Here is a 16,083-nt window from a genome sequence, read left to right as displayed (position 1 = left end):
GTCCAGGGTGAGGCCTGATGGGAGAAGCCTGGCGAAAAGAAGGGAATGGCCTAGTTGGGGCATTTTTCCCTTGCCTGTCAGAGTCCAGTGTGACACACTGGCATTGCAGCCTTCCTGTCCTTTACCCCTTCCGTCCCACTCCCGTGGCGGGACACATACTCCCAATCTAGCCCTGCCAAGGAACATTCAGGAACTCATCTATGAGGCTGTGCGGAGTGAGTAGTAGAGAAGAACGGCCCACGCCCTGTAAGACCAGCCGGCTTCTGAGCCTCTGGTCCTCAGGTCACGGGACATGATCGTCTCTTGTCACGTGTGTTCAACAGGGACACAGGCCCTCTCTTTCCCACACTTGACCTTGATCTTGTCCTTGTTTACAAGGAAAGATTACAGCTATTTTTGTGAGAGAGAGTCGAGAAAGCCAGGTGCAGGGAGGGAGTGGGGAGGAGGTGCTGATTCCTCCCCAGCGCACACCTTCTTCCAGACCCGAGGGATCCCACTTTGAAAGATGTGTCTGTGCAGACGGAGCCACCATTCTCCACTTCCTGAAGCTGCTTTGTGGCTGAGTTGCAGTATCTCTTTTGGTTCTTCCTTTGTGGAAGGTAGTTAGTCTTTCTCACTCCCTTCTTGGGGTGGAGGGGGTAGGCGGTATTGCTTTACAGGAAGTAAGGAGGGTGGGGTGGAGGGGAGTGACTTAGGGACACTCACAGCTCAGCTCTGAGAGATGCTTCCTCACCCACTCGGCTCTCCCTGGGGTGAGGTCACTTCCCTAGGCTCTGATTGGCTTCTTAGGAAGCCCTCAGTGAGCTGATTGGTTCCAGCCAGTTGGTCCATGCAACAGTCACGGGCGAGCTGCGTGTCCAGAATAGGAACTGAATAAGGAGGCAGGCACAGATAGCTGGGATGCTGTCATAGCGACCCTACTAAACATTTGAAAGTCATAAAGAGGGGATGTGGGAAAGCCTTCAAGAAATTGTCTAACCATATCCAGGCAGGCTGACTGAATTCCATACAGCATCAAGTGATAGAGACTGGCAATCTCATGTAAGGTATTTCTTACCCCCATTGTAAAAACTAAGCAGGAACTGTGAATCTATTGAGGGAAAGCACCTTGAAAGTCAGGCTGGGGTTCCGTAATAGGTGTTAAGGTAGAGGCAGCCAAGAGAACAGAAAAGGAAACAGGAATTGAAAGAGAACATTCCACAGTTATTGAGCAATTTGTGGTGATTGTTGTGTTTCTTTTTCTAGCTCTCCAAGGTGCTGGGTGAGTGGAATGTGTGGGGGAGGGGCCAGGGGACCTGTCACTGGGGTTTCCCATAGTCACACTTTAGCCTGTGATTGTTGGTGGGGAGAAATCAGCAAGAAACAAACATAAAAGACACTGAAAAATCTCCTTTACTCTCCGCCCCTGCAGCCGCCCCACCACATATACCAGTCCTATCTGATCAGCTATATCTGTGTGTATGTTGGGGGCACAGACATCCCCTCAAATCCCACCTAATGCCAGCTTAGGACCCTGAAAGAGTCTAGAAAAAAGACAGTAGAGGAGGATTGGAGCGCACTCCTGCCCCCACCTCTATGTACAATACATTTTTTCCCATTTCCCGGGAGAAAGGAAGACAAAGGTTGGAGTGACCACTTGGGCTCAGTTGTACTGCCTCACAAACAAAGTCAGAAAGATCAGACCATTCTTGGATTCTTTCCTAGCTGGCATCCTGCCACTCCTGGCAGGTGACCTTGCTGAACAAATGAACAAAGCCAGAGACACGGGATCTAGCAGCTTCCCCAGATTCCAGAGCCGTTCCAGGCAGAATTTGACTGTTTCCATTGACCTCTCCCCTACTTTCCATACGGGCAGGCTGAGGCTGAAGCCTGAGGTCTAGTCACCAGTCAGGACTGCTCTTTCTCTGCAGGACCACCTGAGAAGCTAGAGATTGAGGCTCCGATTGCAAACATTTAGAGAGGGCCCACACAGTGCTTGCTCAGCGCTGTGCTACCTGCCTGCCAGGGCCTGCTTATGTTGAACACATGGCTCCCCCCACACAGCCAGGCCTGTGCTGGCCCCAGGCAGAGTGGGTTCTCCGGCAAGAATCCTATCCTCCCCTACCCTATGTTCCATCCCTAGCTTCTGGTCCCCTCCCACCTTAGGCCGGAAGCTTAAGAGCTGAGTCTCCAAACTTCACAGGGACTCAGGTGGTTTGAGGGAGGGCTGGATGGGAAACTGGATGCAATGTGTAGTTTAGAAGATGGGGGTGGAGACCCAAGGGAATTGGAAGATCAGATGTCAGGGGGACAGGGCACCCATGGTTTGGCGAGGAAAAGACAATGACTTCCCTCAATTCATTTTTATTGCTGTTTGGACTTTGAAAGGAGGGAAGGGTGGCCTGCAGGTGTAGGCTGGCTGAGAACTAAGTCCAGGGGATAGGCTGCCGACTCAACTGAGCAAAGCACTGGTTATGGTCATGTGTTTATGGAATTACAGTTTATGGAATTTCACCACTCCACAGCCTTGTGCCCTTGGGAAAGTCATGACAAGCCTGCAAACCTCAGTTTCCTCATGCATGAGACAGAATTCGGATTAGAGAGCCGCCAGGAATCCCTCAAGCTGGTGTTGACCCACCTGCACGAATCCAAATGGTTTTGAGAACAAAGGTCAGGGCGTGTCCAGCTGTTGCTGAACTCATTCCATCCTCAGAATTCCCCCACCTATTTTCAGCCTGGGCAAGCTAAAGATACCTCAGGCATCCAGCCAGTCCTTTCCAAGAAACTGCCTCAGCCCCAGTGGTAGAAGCATCAGCAATTCTATCAACTATCGAGGGAGGTGACAACCCCTACAGCAGAGTTCAAGGTCACAATCTGCAAGCCAGGAGTCAAATGAAGCTGTTCAACCGAGAAGCTTCTGACAGAGGAAGGGGCTGGTTGAGCAGGTCTTCATCTCCCATCATATCATTATGTCTGGCTGGAGGAAAGAGAGGAGGAATGAGCTAGACAGGAATAGCTCAGTTAGCTAATCTGTCCAGACCAGTGGTGACCCCCCTCTCCATTGAACTTTCTCCTACAGAGCCTATTTCCTCAAGGTCATTTGGAACCAGAAAGCCAAAAAATAAGAAGTTCTAGTTTCCTAGTATCACCTCAGAAAGATCTTTGCTTTACCCCCAACAGAACTTAATTTGGTATTTTGTATCCTAACGAGAAGGGATGTTTCCCCGGTCACCATAATGGGACTCAGTGGGAAGACAAAGCTCCAGTTTTAACTGCAGGACCTGAAAGGCCAAGTAAGGCCCAAGGCTTTTAAGACCTTTTGAAGGTCCAAGGATTCCTCAGACCCAGGCCTGACCAACACGGGGAGATACCATGCCTCCAAGACCTCTGAGTCTGGAGGTCTCCATTCTCCATTCTGAAACACCTCCTCCTCCCTGGATCCCCAGCTCTAAGCTGGGCTTCCCCAAACCGGGACCCTACCTCTCTCTGAATCTTCCCCAACCTGTGATTCGATTTCCCCTGGTGTATAATGGTCAATAGAAAAATATCCAAATTCTGCCTTTGCCATTCTTTGTTACATTCAGGGCAGCATCGACAGTACTAGAATAGGAGGGAGTTTAGTTAGACCTGTCTTTGCCTTGCTAAAACAGATGGGGGGGGGGGGGGACAGGGGCGCCTGGGTGGCTCAGTTGGTTGAGCATCCGACTTCAACTCAGGTCATGATCTCGCACTTTGTGAGTTTGAGCCCCGCCTCAGGCTCTGTGCTGACAGCTCAGAGCCTGGAGCCTGCTTCAGATTCTGCTTCAGATTCTGTGGGTGCCTCTCTCTCTCTCTCTCTCTCTCTGTCCCTCCCCTGTTCACACTCTCTCTCTCAAAAATAAATAAACGTTTAGGGGCGCCTGGGTGGCTCAGTCGGTTAAGCGTCCGACTTTGGCTCAGGTCATGATCTCACAGTCCGTGAGTTCAAGCCCCGCGTCGGGCTCTGTGCTGACAGCTCAGAGCCTGGAGCCTGCTTCACATTCTGTGTTTCCCTCTCTCTCTGCCCCTTCCCTGCTCATGCTCTGTCTCTCTCTGTCTCAAAAATAAACATTAAAAAAATTAAAAAAAAATAAATAAACGTTTAAAAAAGGTTTTAAAAAAATGATGGGGGGAACAAACTCACCTAAATCAGGGACACAGATCTGGGGTATTTCCCATCATGGGGAGAGAACAGATGGAATCCCATTTGGACAGGTTTGAAAGACGCCCTGGTACTCATCCTCCTTCTGCTCAGCTATGGCAGCAGATGCAGCTATTCTGGAAAGGAGATTCCTTCATCTAAAGAGGTCAAGGTAACTCTTTTACTTCATTTTTCTGAGGCATGAGTGGTAAGAGGAAGTGAAACAAAGATGGGCTCAGTGGAAGAAAGGGCAAATGCTGACCAGCCCTTTTCTTAGCCTTCCGCTTCCTGGCCCCAAGCGTCTCTCCTGACCCCTAGACAGTCTTTCCTGCAGTCTTTCCTGTCTAACCATAGTTGGCTGCTCCTGGCCCCTCACCTCTCCCTTACTTGGCCTGGCTCCTGTTTTGAGACTTGCTCTTCACCCTGAGCCACCACTCTAACACCTGTCCAGAGATATCAGGGATGTCTACAAACTTCCCAGGAGCTGGACTGGGCCAGGTCAGGAGGTGTGACTTGGGGCCAGAAAGAGCTTATCACTCAGACTAATTGTCTTTGATATTCTTCTCCTCTTGTTGACTTCTCTCCATGTCTGTCTTTGCCTCATGTCTTTAGCGTTGTGATGACCAACTTGGGTTACTTCTGGGTGATGTAGCGAGGAATATTGGAATTGCAGAATACACACGGTACGTCTTCTAGAGGGTCCATATTACTTTTAAGATTTGGTAGAGGAAGGTAAAATTATTGTTATGCTAAAACTACACAAATATATGGTGCAGTATAAATCAAAATTTGCACTTTTTCAACATAAAATAGGTACTTTTTTTGGCCAACAGCATTTTTAGCTTCTGACAAGCTCCTTTGGAGAGTTCCAGAAGCCCTGGGGAAAAGGGTTCATTCTCCCTAATTTTAGCGGTCCCTCAGAGGAAACTTTTGAGAAGCTCTACATAGAGGTAACAACTTTAAGCCCCAACACCAGTCCGGAGTCAGACAGGGACAAAGGAGTGAAGCAGGTGAGTGTAATATGATAGAGTGTGGTGCTAGAGAGCCTGCCTGGTCCCTTCAGTTCTAACAGGTTGACACCATGAAGGAATGTGGACTGGTTGTTACCAAATATAATTGCTTTTTTTTTAATTAATTTTTTTAATTTACATCCAAGTTACTTAGCATGTAGTGCCACAGTGATTTCAGGAGTAGATTCCTTAATGCCCCTTACCCATTCAGCCCATCCCCCCTCCCAAAACCCCTCCAGGAACCCTCTGTTTGTTCTCCATATTTAAGAGTCTCTTATGCTTTGTCCCCCTCCCTGCTCTTACATTATTTTTGCTTCCCTTCCCTTCTGTTCATCTGTTTTGTCTCTTAAAGTCCTTATATGAGTGAAGTAATATGATATTTGTCTTTCTCTGACTGACTAATTTCATTTAGCGTACCCTCCAGTTCCATCCACGTTGTTGCAAATGGAAAAATTTCATTCTTTTTTTTTTATGTTTTATTTTTTATATTTGAGAGAGAGCGTGTGAGCGGGGGAGGGGCAGAGAGATGGAGGCAGAATCCAAAGCAGGCTCCAGGCTCCGAGCTGTCAGCACAGAGCCCAACACGGCACTCGAACTCACGAGCAGTGAGATCATGATCTGAGCTGAAGTTGGACGCCCAACCAACTGAGCCACCCAGGTGCCCCAAGATTTCATTCTTTTTGATTGCCGAGTAATACTCCATTGTCTATATATACCACATCTTCTTTATCCATTTATAATGCTTTTTAAGAGAAGCCAGAACAGATTTTGGTAAAATCTGGTTAATTGTTTACCACCAATTCAAATGTTTAGGATGAAACTGTATAGGTTTCTAAATGGCTGCAGGCTGATTCCACCAGTGGCCCCTGGTTTGCTGCTCCTGGCCTCAACCAATATTTCTTCTAATTTCCAAAGATATACAAGGTTCATCTGGGCTTCCAGGATCTCAGATTCTGTTCTCAAGAGTTCAGGGCAGTGAGGTGTATGAGGCTGCAGGGAGTTTGCAGCTGTCCCGCAGGAGAGCTTGAAGAGGTAGGACTGAAGAGAAGCCTCTGGGTGTCCCTGGCAGGCTACTCCTTTCTCTAAGAAAAGCAAAGGAACCATTGGCCCCGGCCTGAGCATCCTTTCCTTGATCTACGGGGATATGGAGCTAAAAACATCTTGGGGTCATGAACAGAAAGCCAAGTTTCCTCAGAGTTGGAAGGTAAGAGAAGGATGAAAAAGCAGGAGTAGAGTGAAATGGGAGAAGAGGAGACAAAGGAAAGATTTGCTGTCAATCTGGACAGGTGAAGGAGGAAGTCAGAATTTAGACAGGTGAAGTGGAGAGGGTCTTCAGCCACAGAATCATATAAGGGAAGCACAGTTCTCACGCCCCTGAACCCCCCACCTCCCTTCCCAGCAACTGAAATCCTTCCTCTATCTGTCCAGAAAGTTAAAAATATCCAAGCTAGGCACCCAGCCCAGCCAGGACATTTCCGAGAACCTGTTTACCGACGATTTGATTGATTTGGAGAGGTAGCAGCTCCATTGCCCCAACAATGAGAATAGATCTTGCTTGGCATCCAAATGCTCAAGGCATGTGAGACCCACAATCCTGCACCTATGCTCTGTCTGGTCTCTTCTCCCATCATCACTCCCATTGCCTGGAGATGGCCAGTCAACTTGGCGTCAGAAAAATCCCAGCCTTCAGAGTCTGTTCCTTCTTTTCTCCTTACAGAATGGACCCAGGAAAGAATACAGCAGGGTCAAGCCAAGGGAAACCTCAAGACAGGATGGAAATAGCCCAAATAGGCTAAATTGGGCCTCAACAGAGGGCTCACCTCCACTAGCTTTTGTGCCACTTGGTCTGGTCCACCTCAGGGAAAAAAAATCAAATGAGATGCATTACCTTTGAATAAGGAGTCTGAGAGTTCTCTGCAGTGTCACATTGTATGCCCATTGTATGTTCCTCGGTTTCTGTCTCTCAACGGTGGGAAGATTTCCCCTGAAGTTGTGTAGTGAAAAGTTAAGAAAGCTCAATTAATTTCCAGAAGGTGACAGAGTTAATCCAGAGGCCTGTGAAGCACTCTGGGTGTATGAGAGAGAAAACTCTAGTGCTCCCTGAGCTATATGAGATGCAGGGTGTGCAGAGGACCTGGTCTGGCCTGGAGGTGGGAGTCCCAACCTCTCCCCTACCACAATTAACTCTAGGCTGAGTCAGCTTCTATACAGAGACTTCTCAGACTGTTTTGTTCCCTTAATACAGGAAGGAAGAATCAAGGGGAGCAAAGAGAGAACGGGCCTTATTTCTGCTAGGTCACAGAGGAAGAACGATTTTGGAGACATGCCTGGGAGTGAACTAATCAAGACTAATCAATTGTGGTGGACGTGGCTCCTCTTTTATTTTAGATAACAAGCACTTGTTTGCCTGTTCTAACACTGCACGTATTTAAAAAAAAATTTTTTTTAACATTTATTCATCTTTGAGAGAAAAAGAGTGTGAGCGGGGGAGGGGCAGAGAGAGAGGGAGACACAGAATCAGAAGCAGGTTCCAGGCTCCAAGCTGTCAGCATAGAGTCCGACGCGGGGCTCAAACTCACAAACCACGAGATCGTGATCTGAGCTGAAGTCAGCCGCTCAGCCCACCGAGCCACCCAGGCACCCCACTTCATGTATATTTTTAAAATCCTCACCATAATCTTCCGAGGTAGATACTATTATTATTTCCCACTTCACAGGTAAACAAACTGTAGCTCAGAAAGCTTAACCAAGTTGCCCAATCTTGTACAGCTTGTTAAATGGTGGAATTAAGATTGGAATTGAGATAGTTCAACTCCACTCTATATTATTTCTCCAGGAAGGCTGATCCCCATACTTTTTCTAGGCTCTAGACTCGCATATTGGGCCAGGACCTGTAGCCCTGGAGTTGCAGCCTCTCTGCAGAGTGTTTTTCAACTCAGGAAATGGTGGTAGATGAAGGGTAAGAACAAAGAACGAGACACAAATTTCTGCTCTTCTAGTCCAGGACTGTTGAGATCAGGGTGCTTGGGACAGGGGTTGTGACCATTGGAGGGTCAGTAAAAGATTTTCCTTATCTACCTTTTGTATTCCATCGCCTAGAGATAGTCCGAGGAAAGAATGCAAGGAGTCTGTAGGCTGTTGAAAGAACTGGGCAAAAGACACTCCTTCACCCCACTCCATACCCTCCAGTTCCTATGTGATTGTTCACCAGGTGCTCGGACAGATCTGTCTAAACTTCTCCCTCCCAGTGGCTCAACCCAAGTTCAACCTTGTGTTTCTGGTCTGTTGAGAGGTATCAAGCTAGCCAAGGACCCTGGTTATGGAATACTTGCCCCTTCCTTGTTAATTTTACTTTTTCTAGCTCTTTTCTCCCTCTAGGTCGTTTTCTTGCTGTCTTCTCTCAGACCTTCATATACCAGATTGGACCTAATGAATAAATGATACCAAGAACTGGATCTCCTCTAATGACTGCACATGTATGTTATAGCTCTTTAAAAATTAAAAGGCACATGAGAAGAGCACGGGCAAGGAAGACCCCAAATCTACCCGGTTAAGTGGAGAAGCAGCTGAGCCAGTACCCAAGGAAGTGTACTTAAAGGAGCCTACATGCAGAAAATGTCCTGAGGTAAGGTAGAAAATGTGTGTAAAAGGCAAAAAGAAAGTCAGAGTGCGGCCTTTTGTGCTCTAAGGGAAGGATGAGTTTCCTGTGAGTGAACAGCTAGCTGCCTTCCTTCCTCATATTTTGCTGCGTTGTTCCATACGGTTGTCACTAGTCACACGGAGCTAATTACATTTAAATTAATTAAACAAAAATAAAAATTCAGCTCATCAGTCACACCACCACATTTCAGAGCTCAGTTGCCATGTGTGGCTAATGGTTACCATTTTAGTGGGCATATAGAACATTTCCATCATCACAGAAAAGTTCTATTGGGCCGTTTGAATTTGAAGCATTAGGAGAAGATGCATAGGTTCTGGTTGTTTGAGAATCAGATCTCTAACAGACCTCAGGTGTCAGTTATCTACCCTCTGCCGGCTCTCCCCTTCTCATTTCTTGTCCCATTAGCCATGCTGTTTACACAAACAGCCAGGCTTTCTCTCCATCTCTCCCTCCTGCCCTCTGGCCGGCTCTTGTCCTTGCTCCACCCCACCAGTCCCTGGAAAACAAGCTGCACGAAAAACTTCCATCAACTTTGACCTAGTTTCCTGGTCAAATTCAGGGAATAAGGGAGGAGACGCCAAACTCTTGAACAGGTGAGAAAAGGAGGCAGCCCAGGTAAGAGTGAAGGAGAGAGTCACCATGGCAACAGGGAGTCAGAGGCTGACACCTTGGGAAAGAGAAACAGCCAGAAGAGAGAAGAGCTCCTGCAAATAAAAGACTGATGAAGGAAGATTGAAGTGGGAAGGAATCTTTTCAGTCTTTTTCAATTCACACTGATTTCATTAACTTCCAGGAGTCTGAGGTCTGTAATTAGCATGTGGAAGTCCACAGAAAAGTCACCCCCCAAATTCCTAGATAAGGACCAGATCTGTCTGCAAAGGTTTAAGCCAGAAACCAGGCAAGTACGTTGACTTCTGAGGTTTCAGAGTTCTCATACCCGTCACCCCTTTAAGAATAAAAATCATTTCAATTAGAGGCGGACTTGTGGTATCTATCTTCTGTAAGTAAGAAATAGGAACTGCAGAAGCATATCCTAAGGGATGAGGGAGAGGTTAAATACTCAGCAAACATCTGAGTTATGATTATGTGTTTCTTCTATAGGAACTGTGCTAGGAACAGCAGAGATAAAAGATGGTAGCTGCCTTCAACCAATTCTCAGAAGTCTAGATCCTTAAGTCCTGAATGATTATCATCTTATAACTTACTGTATATGAACCAGGTTTAGCTGAGAAGAAACTTCAGCACGAGACCAAATTATAAAATAGGGAACCATAACCCTTTCCTTTCAGGTTCTCTCACCGATCTTATTTCTGTGTATTTTGAGGGCTAATTTTATTTTTTAAAAGATGTTAATTTCTACACCCAATGTGGGACTCAAACTCACAACCCTGAGCCTCATACTCTGCCAATTGAACCAGCCAGGTGCCCCAAAAGCTCATTAAAAAACATTTTAAAAAAATCTTTAAGTATCTTCAAGTAAGTCCCAACGTGGGACATGAGCTCATGATCCCAGATCACCCTCCACCAACTGAGCCACCCAGGTGCCCCTGAAAGAGATTTAAAAAAAAAAAAAAAAAAAAAAAAAAGTGCATGCACTCCAAAATCCAAGGAATTTCATTCTGAGTTATCTACGGGTGCAGAAAACTAGCCTAGACCACCAGAATATCCCACTACAGTTTTTAGTTAACTGGAAAAAAGACTAAATGTAGCTAAAATTCCTACCTTTTGCACCCCAAACCCCACCCCCGGACTACAATGATTAGGGTCAATAGGGAAGCTTTTCTCCACAGGATTTCCAAAAACGGGAATCACTAAGTAGGGGTAAAGCTCCTTCAGGCACACTTTCCAGTAAACTTCAACCACCACCTCACAGACAAGAAAACCATTTTTGCCATTAAAAAACTTTATTTTTATTTTTTACAAAGAATATCCCCCACTTGGGGTGAAAATATATCTGGTTAAGTACAAAATATAGTTTTTATCATACAAAAAGATAAACATTTACAAAACAAAAAAAACCGAAACCGCTTTCAGCCCACATACTTTCTCAGAAGAAGGTGGAGCTCAGTGCTCTGACACAGGACAGTGAACAAAGTGCTAAGGCTGAGGGGTCGGACCAAGTGCTCAAGGGCTGCAGTTAGAGAGGACTGTCAACATGCCGGGTCTCCTAACACTGTGCAGGGAGCCCTGGGGGCTGTGGCGAAGGCGGCCTGCTCAGTTCTCATGGCAATGTCTGGAAGCTCTGATCACAGTGTTGGCAGCATCTTGATCTACAGTTCCTCGGAGGGTGTGGAGAAGTCACAGTGGGCGACGCTGATAGCAGCAACCCTTCTCACATAATTAAGAGCTATTAGAATTACAGAATTCTGTACACTGGGACAAAGCCTCAAAAGTGAGGAATAACACTTTTTTTTTTTTTGTCATTGTGCTTAGCCTTAGAGACGTAGTAGACCAGTTTTAGCTTACATTTGAGATAGGGAAAAAAAATTTTTTCGAGAGGAACTAAAGTGCTAAGAATTATCACCTCAGAAGCAAGTCCAAGGAGTCACATGAAAAGAAAAACACATTCTCCCATATGAAAATGTTTGCAACAGGAGAATACAGTGCAATAGGCTCAAAAAATGGCTTTTAAGACCTTTGGTGGGACATGGTTACAACTGCTTTAAGCCAGATTAAAGTACATTCGAAGCAAAGACAACCTTAGAGCTTCTTTTTAGTTCACATGGGAAGCTCTTCTCCAGAAGTTCAAACCACATCAGTTCTGGAAAGTTTTTCTTTTCTTTCTGCTATAAGTGTAAAACAAAGGGCAACACTGATTTTAAGAACCTTGTTGTCCCAAAATTTTGGCCATGATTTTTTTTTCCTTTTCCTAATTTGCTAAAGTGGCTCTGCTCCACATGGCACAAGAGTTCAAGATACAGAATCCCCTTCAAAAACCCTGGGGAAGACCATGTCAGGAGGCCATTTCTACCCCTTACTCAAACTTACTAAAAATGCCTTAATTTTCAAGATCTGAGAAAACAGGATGGGCCCGAATTTTTGTAGTGTGTTTTTAAACCCATCCAGCAAACACTCCCTATCACAACTTCTCCCTGGCTGAGGACGAGCGTGCACCATTTTAAGGCCCAGGAGGTCGCCTACTGATCACCTCCTACACTGGGAGTCAGAGGCTGGGATGGACCCATACCCCAATGGAGAGACTGTTGAGTCTCTGAAAAAGTAAGAGTCCAGGAAGAGAGGCAGAAAGAAACAAGTAAGTACAGCTGCTTCTTTTCTTCCACATGTTCACTGCACATTGTTGTTGAGAATGCAGGGATCCACCTGGGGGTGGGGGAGGCAAGAAGGGAGAGAAAGAAAAGACCATTTTAGTTTGGGTAAGAACTGACAGAACCACCCAGTTTAGCAATACCTCCAACTCAACTTCCTATGGAAGGTTTAAGACAAAACGTAGTGCTAAAATGATAATTCTCACCTCTGTGTAGGTAGGTGGTGGCATGAACTGGAATTCGGGAGCGTACATAAAAATAGGGCTGTCTTGAGGACTGTCTGTGTCATCTAGCAGAGGAGTGGTGGGGCTCTCCAATCGGTGATCTTCAGGAATGATATCCATATAGCAAGGAGGAGCTAGAAAAAAATTTAGGCATAAGAAGTCTGGCTGTGAAACACCTGACCATCACAATTTCACAAACCCAAGCAGGCCAAAGAGGAAGGATGGACATTATTAGGTCTGACTCACCTTCTGGGGTATCGGGGATGTTTAGATCTACCCAACTCATCTCAGAGCTGGTTCTGCTGGCCATGCTGGATGTCCGGCTGCTCAGACCTGACCGGCTACCAATTACGAGGGGCAGATCAAGGATGACTTTCTTGGAGCCGGGGACGCTGACATAGATCTAGAAAGGAAAAGGACAGTTTGTTAGATTACAGGTCTGGAGAAACCACTGCTATTTTGACAGAAGAATAATCTCTCTGACTCCACCCACTCACCAGTAAGGAGTATTCAACTCGAAGGATGTTGCAGCCCAGGATAGAAGGCCTAATCTTCTGCACCCGAAGGCTCTTGCCACGCCACGATGCACAGGTTCCTGAGATGATATGATTGCCTCTGACCGATGACAGCTTCTGCGTCAACACTTTGGTTTGGCCATTGGCAAGGTAAGTGTGGCGGGCTACTATGGCAGCTTTGGGGACCACGATGCGGGAACATGTATTCTCAAAGTCAGCATGGATAGAAATCTCATCACCTGAAGAATGAGAAAGGTGAAACTTATTAGCTGATGCTTGGTGCAATTAGTGACTTTTCTCCTATCCCTAGCCCCTGCCCTCACTCCCAAAACCACAGTCCCTGTTTTATCAGTCTACCATTTTAAGTACTAGGTTTTTACCTTCACAGAATCCTTTTCTGTCAATTCGGGCAGAGACAGACACTCGCCCATCAGGAATGAACATGCAGGAAACTTTCTTCTCCTTTTTAGCAGACACAGGAGCCTATGTTGAATAGGAGTAAAAAGAGGTTTTGAGAATTTCTAGAGATCCTTTTTTTTTTTTCCTTTCCACTTCCTTACCTAGAACAGGCAACTTTCCTTCCCACCTTGGTAATTTAGGGCTGAATTCCCTGAAGTGCTTCAATCTAATGCCTAAGACACTTAATTTATCATCCCCGAAACCCAAGAGAATAGGATTTTAAAATGAACCTCACCATTAAATCAGGAGTATTGACATCCACTAGATCCATCACTTCAAAAATTTTCTTGGTCTCTTGAGTGGGCTGGCTGGGGCGATCAAGAAAAGCCTTCACCCAGTAGTCTACACACCCATACTTTCCTTTGAAGGATGTTCCCAAAGGCCTGTCGGGGGAAAAAAGAAGCAGTTAATCTACAAACGCTCTCCAAGAACAGGAAGTGACCAAAGGCTGGGAAGAGTGTGAGAGATTAAAAAGTCCAAAGATGCATTCAGCAGACACCTACCCCTGAGGAAGCTCAAAGCCGAACTTGTACTCGTATTTGTTTCCAGGTCTCATGATCACCATCTCATTCTCACCTGAAAAGAAGGAAAAGCGAGTAGCCCATAAGTTTCTTGTTACACTTAAAATGCAGTTGTGCGATAAGGAGTTCCTGGGCAGCAAGCAAGCCTACTGTAGTTCCCCCACTTTTATCCGGTATGTTCTTAAATGAGATTCTGACGCATTTTGTTGGGCAAAAAGTTACAAAGCCCTGCAGTGATGACAGGCTACTATCATCTCAAACAGGAAGCAAGCAAAGAATAAGCAACTTATACATTAAAAAAAAAAAAAAATCCTTAAATAGCTAGGGCAACACCCCTCAGGATCACCTTCAGATCACAACACTGTAGGAAACTGTACAAATCACCATTTTTTAAGGAGTCTGCAAGTCAAAACTTAAAAAAAAAAAAAAAAGGAAGCAACACGAAATTCAAGCCGCTCAACCCGAGCAACTTGGAATATTTAGCAAAAGCTCCAACTGTCCGTTTCAACTCTTCCCGAATCAGCTTCCACCACCCTCCCGGCAGACAACGGGGCCACTCACCTGTGGGCTCGTCTTCCAAGAGAAGCGTGTCTTCGTAGCGCAAGTACTCGGAGGTCTGTTTGCACTGCTGGGATCCCTGCATCCACAGGACCTTCGCCACTCCGCAAGCCAGGATCCTGACAGCTTTGACTCGAGTGACTTCACAAACCTCCACTACCACCCGGCCAGCCACCTTCTCCCCACTGCCGTACACCTTTTCAGGGTCGTTAAAGACCACCTCAAAAGATTTGATCTTCTTGAACATCACCATGATTGGACTGTGTTGGCTTAACAGTTAAAAAACGGGGGAGAGAAAGAACAGCAAAAGTCCCAAATCCAAAAATTACAGAAAATTAAGGTTATCTCACTCTCCAACTCTCCACTAAAATCTGATGGAGAGGTCAGGAAAACGTAAGCTGCGGGTTACGCCAAGGAATTTCCAGAGAAAAATCAGCTTTTTTCCCCCCTTTCCTCCAACAGCTGGAGGAGCTCTCCGGAGCTGGGCAAAGCCACTCACGAACCCGGACCGAAGAGAGCAGTGTACAGTTGCTAGCGTGAGCCGGAAACTGTTTTATATAGTAGTCAGGCACCGCAGGGCCACGCGAGCGCTGGCCCGGAGGCTCGTGCTGCCCTCGTGCACAGCCCTCCCATTGGCTGCCCGGTCCTTGTTTACCGGGAGCCCAACCAATCGGCGAGGTCGCAGCGGCGCGTGGACACGGTGTGCGCCTGGCGGGGAAAATGGTTGTTGTGCACCGCCGCCTCGCCGGGAGGAGGGGGCGGTGGGGCTGCGAGCGGCTGCCCTCCGGCCCAGAGGAAACGGGGCCTCTCTGACCCTAGAATTTATCGCGGGCTGGTGGCCATCGGAGGGTGGGTGCAAATGCTTCTGGGCTGGGAGCGGCGTTTGCGGCAAAAGGAAAATGTGCTTAGGTGGGAATTTCATGCCTAGCCTTAGCCAGCGCAATTAATTTAGGGGCGACTGTTTATTCCGGGCTCACAAGTCGCAAGTCCTGTGAAAAACAATCCCTTCACTCCAAGAATACTTCAGATCTGGGGCGGAGGCCAGGGAGCGCTGGCGTTACTGTTCAGGAAGAGACCCTTTGTCCTTCTCTTGCCCCGCGGCTCTGTCAGCACCCAACCGACTGTGAAAGAAAAGGAGAACTTCCACAAGTTGTAACCCCCCTTTCAGTCCTCAGTGGACAAATGGTATGCTCGGCCTTCTTCCTCCCTCTCTAGCCCCTCGGAGCCCCGGAACTGCGTGCCTGCGCTGTTCTCACTCCCTGTACCCTCTATTCTGTTCTCTGTGTTCTCTGGAACGTGGAAACAGGGCGTGTTCACATCCTGTTGGCTTTATCCCCTCGTCTCTTCAGTTTCTGCCTGCAAAGTTGAGAAACATTTTGTTTATGTTCCCCCCGGTTACCTATTACTCCTTAGTAAGGTGTGCTCTCTGGGCTCTGATTCTCTCTCACTCCCTACTTCTCAGGAAAGGAAAGAGGGGGAAAAAAAAAAAAAACAACGTTTCACTTGCTTCGCCTTCCTGAATTTCTTGTCTGCATCCCGTCTGAAACTCACTAAATCAAAGGTACGTTTCTAGATCTGTTGCTCACACTGTTCACAGCCTTCTAGTTAAAAGTTCTCTTGTTTGTAACCAAAGCGTCAGTGGAGAGATGGCTGTTTTCCTGCTTGAAGGCAGAGGGTTCCTATCTTTCAAAAATGTTCTTTGAAGCCTTTCAGAAATCCCAGTAAGGAAAC

The 16,083-nt window shown here is 46.7% G+C and overlaps 1 protein-coding gene across 1 annotated transcript; it reads right to left on the bottom strand.

The window, feature by feature from the left end:
- Positions 1-10,692: 10,692 nt before the first annotated feature.
- Positions 10,693-14,891, bottom strand: TXNIP (thioredoxin interacting protein). The gene is made up of 8 exons (XM_058695445.1): positions 14,356-14,891; positions 13,777-13,849; positions 13,509-13,656; positions 13,195-13,297; positions 12,797-13,053; positions 12,546-12,702; positions 12,282-12,433; positions 10,693-12,130 (listed from the first exon to the last, which is right to left on the bottom strand). The coding sequence occupies exons 1-8, from the start codon at positions 14,603-14,605 to the stop codon at positions 12,095-12,097; spliced, it is 1,176 nt and encodes a 391-aa protein (XP_058551428.1). The 5' UTR covers positions 14,606-14,891; the 3' UTR covers positions 10,693-12,094.
- Positions 14,892-16,083: the final 1,192 nt, after the last annotated feature.

Source organism: Neofelis nebulosa, chromosome 2 (genome assembly GCF_028018385.1).
Source record: "Neofelis nebulosa isolate mNeoNeb1 chromosome 2, mNeoNeb1.pri, whole genome shotgun sequence".
Classification (NCBI taxonomy): domain Eukaryota; kingdom Metazoa; phylum Chordata; class Mammalia; order Carnivora; family Felidae; genus Neofelis; species Neofelis nebulosa.
Note: the sequence above shows the minus strand (reverse complement) of the source record. Positions and strands in the feature narration are given on the sequence as shown.